This window comes from Botryllus schlosseri, chromosome 1 (genome assembly GCF_051294905.1).
Source record: "Botryllus schlosseri isolate E-star chromosome 1, Bs_hap1, whole genome shotgun sequence".
NCBI lineage: Eukaryota > Metazoa > Chordata > Ascidiacea > Stolidobranchia > Styelidae > Botryllus > Botryllus schlosseri.
In genome coordinates, this window is record NC_137236.1 from 24,686,493 (window position 1) to 24,696,908 (window position 10,416).

A 10,416-nucleotide genomic window follows, 5' to 3' on the forward strand; every position below is an offset into this window, starting at 1 on the left:
CCTGTTGGCTCTTGCAAGCGAAATGTACCAGATAAGGCCGTGAATATAGTAGGCCCCGGGTTCACACTATTCCTACTATTTTGCCGTTCTGCGATAGCTCTTCACTTCATACATTCCAGCACTTAACGCACAAGTTTGCGGGGGGTTATAAACCGGGTGCTATTGGACCAATTACTATTTATAATTGACCACCAGCCGTTATTTTGATGTTAGAAAAATTGTGTCGAAATTTACTTATCATATATACGATCCTAAAGGTCTCTGACCGGCCGAACTCAAGATTAATATTTTTCTGGCATCTCAGCGTTCATTTAATCTACAAGAATTATCGTTCCCGATTTTTAGAAGCGGCCTTGAACGGCTAGAGAAATAACTAATGTCATTCATTGTAGCATTTATTTGCAGAAATTGACCATAACTCTTCATAGAATCCAACAGAAACTGTCGTTAATTATATTTTTGCGGCATATTTGACTTCGAAGGTCAATCAGTGCCGCATGAAGACTACTTTGGAGCCGCATACGGCTCTGAGAGCCTCGGTTGGGAATCACTGGTCTAAATGGACAATGTATAGGCGCAATATTTAGTTCTTTACAGGACAAATCATTTCAATACACAAACTTTCATTTGAACATGGATTATTTGTTATTTTGGAATTGTATGCACTCCAACGTCCATAACACAAGGAGGATCGCCAAGTGTGATTACAATAATTTGCTGTTGAAATCATTATAGTTAGCCCCGAAACTGCATAGCTGGAAACTGTGCTATTTTCGCAATCTGATTTCGATATCACAATACAGGAATAACATATAACATATTTCAAAAGAACTTGGCGAGGTGGAAGCGAAACGAGGTGGAGGATGAATGTTACAGCCATTGTAATTCTGGCCAAATCTTTAATGTTCCTCAATTACATAAAAAAAAACAGTTGCCTTTTTTCGAGATGAAATATAGCCTGCGAATAGGCTTACTCGTTAACGGAAATTCTTCGTTGTTGTTATGGATCTATTAGATAATTTAAAATGCAGAGCTGCTCAATCCCACATTCATGTATGTACCTCCATCTAAATGTTCCGAGTTCGACATTGCATGCTACATCCAGCAATGTATCTTTATATAGCAGTGATTTTTCATCGATGTTGCACGGAACATGAAGGGTTCCATGAGCCAGTTTCAGTGTTTTCGCGTAGGTTAAGAAACACTGTCAACTAATGTATGATTTGTTATCATACTCCCGTCTTTACCATCATTGGCTGCTAATATTTATGCTCGATCAATTGACGAATTGTGATTTGTGGTGCGTCGTCACAGGGAAGATTTGGGTTGGAAATCGAAACCTCGGCCTTCTAAAATGCCAATTCTATCTCCCATATTTATAAGCTAATTTGGAATTAAGTAGTCGGTATAACGCAGTTGGGTTACGACCGAACAATACGATGTCACTTTTTAGGGTGTAGCCTCGCGTTTTAGAACCGGTATCTGAAAGGGAACAGCAGAAGTCACACTGATTTGCAAAAATATATTCATGGTTGCGTTTTCGTTTTGTGTGAAAATTATGTTGTAATGGTTTTGTTCTCAAGACTTATTCGCAGGCAATTACGTGCACAAGTAATCTAGAGTGATGTGTTAGATGTGTAGTAGTGTAGATTTTCGATTTTATGACTCGGAGAATATTTGGAGTTCCGCAAAGGCTTGCGGACCAGCATAAGTGTTTCGCGGGTTAGATAAGGACAAGAACCACTGCTGTATAAGCAGCAAGGCTGAAATCAATTCACCGATACAATGTCATTAACTGTTGCAGTTTCCGAATATCTATCTATTCCGTCACAATGACTCCTGAAGCTATTGACCCTACGGAATTGCCAAAGTAAGAAACAAACAAGAGATATTTACATTAGGGCTAAAAATTATTGAGATGAAAAAAAACACAGGTATCACGAAGAAAATACATTTTATCCGTATCACAAGACATATCAAATATTGAAACTATGCTTACCATGAACAATATAACAACACGCACTTGGTGATACTCGATACATAGTTAATATCAAATCAAATGGCGAAAGTACCTATACATAGATAAAATGAATATTACAATGTCCGATAAACGGATCGGCCGAAAAAAGATTCGTCATATAGCAACAGGTATGGTCGTTTGCCGTTTTGAGAAAATATAAAACTTTTTGACATTACCAGCATGATGACATTCTTAACAAACGGGTTGAAATGTAAAATTACAGATTTTCCACTTCCAACATATAATCAATACGCTCAATCGTCGCAGTTTAAAGACTTCAGAGATCAAATGCATAGTCTCAAACTGGCCAGTGACCACTCACCTTCTAGACACGCCTATGGAATACGATGGTCGGCGATTACAAATTAACGTAATTTTGGACCGTAAATGCTTTTATTTTATATAATGGTTTGTATGTCGATTTATAATAATTTATTCTAGTTAGAATTGATCGACACATGGTATACAGGCATTATCACAGGTAACCTAACAATGCAATCATGTTACTGCCATTTCGCTATCTTGAAGGTTTTCAATCGCGCAAATGAGCATTTTATTATGATCAATGATCGGCGTTATTTCAGGACGTGCCGCATCCTTCTGTCATATTTTTATATAAACAGAGGAAGGCTGTCTGAGTAAACTGGTCTATACTGAATTCAAACAATACAACGCACAATTCCCATGATCAAGCAGGGTGTAGGTACGTTGTTTACCAGAATTTATTTGTTCAATAAAGCGATAATGGTATAACGCAGCCGGTACTATGTGGCAGTGTGTTAGCTGTAAAAAGTGAAGAGAAGACGAGTGAATTGCTTGAAATATATCATCTCCGTCTAATGAGTTTTGGATGCTATTCACAGTTTCAGCTGCCGACTCCATAAGGAGATTGTATCCGTAGTTTTTTTTCTATTATCAGGCATCATAGATTATAATTTGTGGGGGAGATAACGTAGTGATGAGCGTCAGGGTCATCTACAGCAGGTGGCCCGGGTTCGATTCCCGCCGTCTGAGGTTATTCTAGGCTCCTTGTTCCCCGTGTCGATGTTCTTATCGCGACAAAAAGCCAAGAATAAAATACCCGATAAAGAAAGAAGAAGAACAACGAATACCTTCTAAAAATAAGCGATCGTCGTCGCACGGGTGTTTACTGTTGCTATGATGACATGTTGAATGTGTAGGATGAGGGACGATGTAATCATCATGAGCAGTGCACATTTTGAACAGTTGGGCCAGGAGTGTCTCTAAGATTACAAACGTATTGGATTCAGATGTTTGCTGTATTCAAACAACAAAACGGACAATTCAAACAACCAGGCGGAATGTACGGTGCATTATGCCGGTTCAGTTACTAATTAACTAAAACAATAAAGGTTTAACGCAGCCCTTACTACCCGGTAATTATCATAGTTGAGTCAATTGCTCGACACTAAATATCAGTAGGCCTATTTGTTTTGCGGTGCTATTGATAGTTTTGTTATGAAGTACATTTCAGTTGACGACTCAGTGAGACGATTGTTTTCGTAGTTTATAGTTTTTTCAATCAGGTATCAGAGACTACAATTTGTGGTTTAGTGGCTGCTGAGTGAATTAACTGGTAATAATTGACAGTCAGGCAAACATTCAACTCATGTTCACTCACGTTAAACGTAGTTCATCTTTGTATGAATAATTTCAATGGGAGACATTCACAAACCACTTGAGGCGCCAACACCTCGTCCTGTCGTCCGTAGTACACATAAACAAAACCGGGCTACTCATGTAGCTTGGTCGTCTTTATTCACTAGAAACCAGTTCTGCGACTGCCTGTTGGATTCGGATAACAGAAATAATCTCTTTGTATGTATGGCATATAAACATATATACGCGTGATGCATCTTAGAGCTAGTTGAGTTCAGTGCAATTTATGAATTACCAGGTTACTTCACGTACCGGTATTTCATTTCAAGAAAGTGACGTTTGAATATTAGCTGAGGCTGAGTGACATATATTTCATTTTATAGACTGTATTATCATCGATCTACGTTATAACATGCCACGATATTGCTGTGTACCTGGTTGCAAGAATCGGAGAGGTGGCCATTTATTTCCTACGTCACCAGTGCAGCTGAGGAAATGGACAGTAGCAGTTAAGAGATCTGACCCAAAAACGAAACAACTTTGGACGCCTGATTTGAGTAAAGATATTGTTTGCTATGGTCATTTTCTTCCGAGCGATTATGAGCCGAAAATGAAACTTAAAAGACTGAAAAAGGAGGCAGTGCCAAGTGTCTTTGAACATGATAAAAAAGCACCACTAAAAACTGCCAGGAAGACGAACAATTCAAACCCATTCAAACCAGAGCCTACTGAAATAATTTATTCCGGAACACATAGCGACCAGGAATTGACAACAGACTCGGAACATGTGGGCATTCAGTGCCAACTGGGTGCTTCGATGCCAACTTTCAGTTTACAAAATATCAAGGATGACCAGAAAGCAGTGCAGTACTTCACTGGATTTGATGGCATCGAACAGTTTCTGTTTTTTAAGGACATTGTAATGTACGATTTGCATCGATTGGAGTACACCTGTACATTGCTTTCAAATGAAGAACAAGTTTTTATGACACTGATCAAGTTACGACAAGCTCTTGATCATCAACTGCTGGGCTACATGTTTCATGTCTCAGAAGCAACAGTTTCCCGCATCATTAATGCTTGGATCAAGCATATGTACAGTCTATTGTCAAACTTACCGATTTGGCCTTCAAAACAAGTGATATTGGATACCATGCCAGATGATTTTAAAAAACTCTATCCATCAATAAGAGTAATTATTGACTCTACAGAAATCCCAATTGAGAAGCCATCTGACATCCATGCACAGTCCATTACATTCTCAACTTACAAGAATAGGAATACCATGAAAGTATTAATAGGTATTACACCCAAGGGTGCTGTTTCCTTCATAAGTGACTGCTATGGTGGATCCGTTAGTGACCGCAGCATTATTGAGCAATCTACTTTGCTGGCCGACGCCAGAACAATGTTTGAAAAAGGCGACAGTATCATGGCTGATAAAGGATTCCTAGTGCAAGATTTGTTTGCACCATTCGATGTAAAAATCAACACCCCTACTTTGATGAAAGGCATGACTCGGCTCTCTCAGGAACAGCGGCTAGATGATTGCGCGATCTCTTCAAAACGTGTGCACGTTGAAAGGGTTATTGGTTATGCAAACACATTCAAAATCATTTATAATGTATTGCCTTACAATCTCCTGCATTTGGGAAATGAAATAGTCTTTATCTGCTTCATGATAGTAAATTTTAGGAAAGGCATATTTTGATATAACAGCGTTTGATGCTTTTAATAATTTGTGTTTGATTAAGTAGAGTTGGTCAGTGTTGATGATTGTTTACTCTCAGTAATGCATGGATGTTCTTATTTCCACTTTAATATTAGATCCCGCCATAATAAACCTAAATATCACTCTCTTGGATATGATGACTGTACTGCCTAGACGCCAGTTGGATTTTAATTTACTAAACGAGATACAAGAAAACTCCCAATATATAGGTAATTAAAATGTAGCCTACATAATCATCAGAAAGTATCATGGAATTTGGAAATAACAATAATCAACACAACGGCAGAAACAGCTTTAGCTCGGAAAAATATTTTATTAATGCCACATTGCATTCAGCAGTTTTTCATCTTGCGGTGATGCAATCTTGACCACCAAAAAAGGACGCCAATACATTTCGTAGAAATTTTGCAGCTTGGGAATCATAAATTTGGTAACAAATTCTGGGTCAAACTCTATATACTCAATGTGGACATCACGAAATGTATATATTACAAAATAACACAGTTTTTACTCAGCGCAAGCCATTTGGCCTTGTACTTGGGCATACCATTTATGATTTTTCTTCAAATGATTGCCATCTGCGGCAGTCACCAAATATGGAAAAAATTTTCCGGGTGTTATTAGCTCATCCCTTGCCGTGTAGGGGCACTTGACCTCCAACACACTATCAGGGAGAACCAGACCATCAGGTGTTGCTGCAATATATGGAAATTCTGGATGTATTATGAGTCCAGACCTCGAGGTTTTTCGACCGGACAAATGGGAGAAGGCATCTATCGCGGCTGTTTCATACGAACTCCCATGTATAATGGCATCTGATCTTAAATCACTATTGTTGTACATCGATTCGCACAATTTCCACATGTCACGTCGATCAGTAGCGGATAGGATTTCTCCAAATCTTGATGCTGTTAAGCGCCACTTCCTTTCAAAATACCACCGAGGGGATTGACGTTGCTTGATTGTCGCCTCAAATATTTCTACAGCTTTCTCTGGTGGGCACTTAAAATTTATCAACATAATTGGGATTAAGCATTGACGTGAGAAATATCATACTTACAGCAAGAGCTTGATCAATCCAGTACTCCCCGAATGGCCTTTCTAAATAATGGTGATCAATCATTGCAGCATGCATGTCTGCTCTCTCAAATATATATTTGAAAGATATCGCTGTTCCTGAGGTCTTGCAATGATTGATTGTCTTGCTACGTACAAAGTCGGTGAATTTGCTATCGGAAGAGTTTTCATTTTCATTCGGCGAAATTGAGTTCCCAAAAATGTCACTGATTTTGTAAGTTTTACCTAAATGAAAACCAGTGGCGGCTCGTCCTATAGGGCAACTGGGGCATTGCCCCACCTAAAATTCTGTTCAATAACAATTTAACCAATTATAGACGCACAGCGCTCAATATATATCGAGATCACAGCGAAACCCGCGTTCTTCTTGTGCTTTCGCTTGCAAATGCCCATACATAGCGAAGTCTCCGCGAAAATCGAATTCTCTTCTGTGTTTTCGCTTTGTGAATGCCTAGCCGGGGCTTGCCCCGGTAGCGCTCATAACAAGCTTTCACTATCTATTCTCTCAAAGCTGCGCACAATTAAGAAACGTTGCTTTACTCTCTCCTATTCGTAAAATGGCCGAGCAACCGGGGCAAATATGCTTGCTCGCCCCTAAGGTGTGATGTAACAATCGTATCTATATCTGAACTCGGATACCGTGATATGCGTTGAGTCGACCGTTGCTGGTACAGGTCGATTTTGATGGTGTTTCACACCATGATAATTCTTGAAACTTGGTATGTCATGTCGTGATGGTGGTATTTAACACTGTCCTAAGTTTCAGGGTTTCTACTCAAAGTTTAGGGTAGTAATTCCGTTTCCAAAGTCGAGTGTGTGCTGATCGGTCATGTATCGCAAACATATTTCACGCAAAGCCGGTATTGGTCTCCATTGATTTTAACGATGCTCCTTAGCTAGATCCGTCATGAACTTTTACATGGTATGTCTTGATTTTAGTATCGAACGCTGTGCCAAGTCTCAAGGTTGACACTCAATGATTAGGGCAGCAATTTCGTTATTAAGTTCGAGTATGGTAGAGATGTGCGCTGATCTGACACTTAGCCTACCTAACGCATTGCGGATTTCACGCAAAAGCCGGTGTATCTGTGTTCCATACTGAGATAGGTGATGAGATGATGATATCATGAAACAGTTTACTAACATCCTCGGTTTGCATTCAAATATTTAGTTTTATTTTATATTCTCCAATGTCAATTTCACCGTGGAATGGTGGCCTTCGGGCCATTTGCTCACAATTACAACCCCTGTCAAGCGCGATAGCTGTTTCGTTTTCGATGGCGGCTAACAGCTGATCGCTTGATCAGCCGATTCCTCAGTAAATATTACGCAAAATTCGGCGTTGATCTGTTCGTATTAATTTTGACAATGTACCATACCGAAAACGGTCATGAGGCTATACTTCTCGATGATTTCATGTAACAGTGTACCAAGTTTTCGGCTTTCATCCACGTATTTATTCGGTAATATATTTTCCGAAGGCGATTTTGCAGCAGACATATAGCCACTATAGACCGTAAGCCGTATGTGTCGTGTGACAGTCTCCAGCCTCAAGGCCAGAATCTCCCAAGCTGTACCGGGACCGAATTTCCGAGGCTGCTATCCGTAGTTCTTCAGAATGATGTTTTGGATTCAATATGACATTTTCTTGTCCAATCTATGAGATAACAATTGCGTATGTGTCCGAACTCGTTGACCTTTCCAGTTAGGCATACGCAATCTCTCGATTTATAGTCATTTCCATTTCTGCAGATAAGTAGTCAGGTCAAGTGCGAACATGAACTCGTTATTGAACATTTTGCTAATAAGAAATCACGTCGCGCACAATACTTACACAAGACATAAATTAATGCTGGTGGGCGGACGACTGTACACATCATGTTCTTTCCGAATAATTTCAATCAAGTGAGCCCAGGTAACTCAACCATGTCTATGGCTAAGGAAAAGTGAGTGGTTTTCATCCTTATTACTCGAGGCACACTGACAGTTAATTTACCGATATATTTTGTTATGGCTATGGAAAAAAAGTGAAAAATTCATCAAGATGAAATAATTTATTCATGAAATTGTTTAATGCGATATGTGCTCGCATTTCAATTTAACACAATGCTTTGATTCCTGCTTGAATGATGGCAGGCAGACTCGTAATTAATCTTCCATGGATAACAGCTGGCTTTTTATAATGTTTTACGTTTATGGGTGCCACCGCTTTGATTGCCTATCCCCTGGTCGTAACGCATCAGGATCGTGTACCAAACACTTTCGGACGAGGGCAAATCGATTTGACTCGCTTTCGGGACGAGAATCCATATACAAATCGGGTCGGAGGCGCTGCAGCACTTTACAGAATTGCTGAGCATGGAACGATTAAAACACCACAAGGTGTCATGCGAATGCTCTTTGTAGGTAGTTGGTCTGTGTATTTTTGGTATAGTCTTACTCGGCGCTTGCGTAATCTCTACCACGAAATCATAACGCATGCTACTAAGGATAACCTGATGATTGATTCGTGGCATGGGAACGATTCTTAGTTCGCGTACATTTTGTAAAATAATCATTTGAATAAAAAACAATGAATAAAACATTTGTTACCGCACTTCAAGTCACGCCACCGGCAAACCTCTCGCGGCACCTACGTTAAAAATCATTGTTTACGGGAAATTCATGTGGCCATCATGAACGTTGAAAAACGCTACTGTGACGTCATATTGATAACAAGTCGCTTGCGGCCCTTGCCCCACCACCCGATATTGTCACGAGCCGCCACTGATGAAAACATACGAAAGTTATTAACCTTCATGTATATAAACTATAAAGTAATACCTGAACTTCTTTGAGAAGGATGATGGAACGTTTGCAATGTTTCTGTGCATGCCTTTGAAATTTGAACAGTCTTTGACTGCTTATAGTCCAGCAACATCAGAGCAAGACATGATAAATGCTTGCAAGTTGCATTTGGACCGCTTCCTCCTGGGCATTCACATTCACTGAACAGGAGTTCCCCACTGTTCTTACAACATATCTTGCTCCAATAACTGACATGCCTCTTCATCGATGCTTTAACAATGGCAGTGAAATAGTGTAAAGTCTCAATCAATAAAGCTGAGCAGGCCTTCACGCACATCCCTTCTAACATCACTTTTCCTTTTTCCAACGATTTCACTGTCTTTGATCCTTCCATTCTCCCAAATTTAATAAAATACGCCTCAATAGAGCATCCTGAGAGTGGTGGAATTAATTCAAAATTCACTGGTTCATAACCAAATTTGGGCCACTCTAGTAACTCTGTACTCCTGACGTACGACGTTCTACCAAAATCATCATTCCTGTCATAAGCGAGCAGCCTGCAATGCAAAAAGTAACATTGATCCAGAGTGTCATTACCAGTTGGAAAATCCATAGCTTCTCAACTTACGTAGCAGCCTCTAGAGGCAAGCTCACATGCTACAGCTTAGTTCGGTCTTAATCTGCACTTTTTCAAATATAGTTGCGTATTGCACCATGTAACTAAATGAACTTAGATTGTACCATTCTCACGGCGTCATATCTGATCAAAACTAGCTCTATATACAACCACATGTATAAATAAATGACTTTCATAACTACCTTTCTATAAGTTCCGCTTTCCTGCCACATGTCCGAGCATTCCTAATGCCCAGCTCTTTTTTGAGATCGTGCACCGTTCATGAAGAATAATCCGTCGACATTTTCTATTGCAATAGCCACAAGCTAGCTAGGATATCAAAATACAACAAATGAAGACGACGTTTATATTGGTATCCACTGTAAACAGTGGATCACTAGGACGAGGTTCTGGCGCCCCCAAGTGTATGAATGTCTCCCATTGTCACAGCTCTCTCAGGGCACGGAACAGGTCGGATAATTTTACACTAAACGATTATTTACTGCTCAATAATAATGGATGGCGAAACTAAATACTATATCCTTCGCCTCGGATCACAGCACC

At 39.7% G+C, this 10,416-nt stretch overlaps 1 protein-coding gene across 2 annotated transcripts; it reads right to left on the reverse strand.

Annotated features, from left to right (window-relative positions):
• Nucleotides 1-5,665: 5,665 nt before the first annotated feature.
• Nucleotides 5,666-10,291, reverse strand: LOC145445561 (uncharacterized). Of its 2 annotated transcripts, XM_080323759.1 has the most exons (4): nt 10,056-10,291; nt 9,273-9,793; nt 6,433-6,674; nt 5,666-6,374 (listed from the first exon to the last, which is right to left on the reverse strand). In XM_080323759.1, exons 2-4 carry the CDS (start codon nt 9,628-9,630, stop codon nt 5,880-5,882), a joined length of 1,095 nt encoding a protein of 364 aa, XP_080179885.1. In that variant the 5' UTR covers nt 9,631-9,793; nt 10,056-10,291; the 3' UTR covers nt 5,666-5,879. The 2 variants fall into 2 exon arrangements, with proteins under 2 accessions (XP_080179885.1, XP_080179877.1); XM_080323751.1 differs by having other exon boundaries at nt 9,273-10,291.
• Between the last annotated feature and the right edge of the window lie 125 nt (nt 10,292-10,416).

Coding starts and splice junctions, on each gene's coding strand:
- LOC145445561 (XM_080323751.1), bottom strand. CDS start 9,849: ATGGATTTTCCAACTGGTAATGACACTCTGGATCAATGTTACTTTTTG. Junction 6,675..9,272: donor TCCTTCTCAAAGAAGTTCAG/GTATTACTTTAT, acceptor GTTTTCATTTAG/GTAAAACTTACAAAATCAGT. Junction 6,375..6,432: donor GGATTGATCAAGCTCTTGCT/GTAAGTATGATA, acceptor ATAAATTTTAAG/TGCCCACCAGAGAAAGCTGT.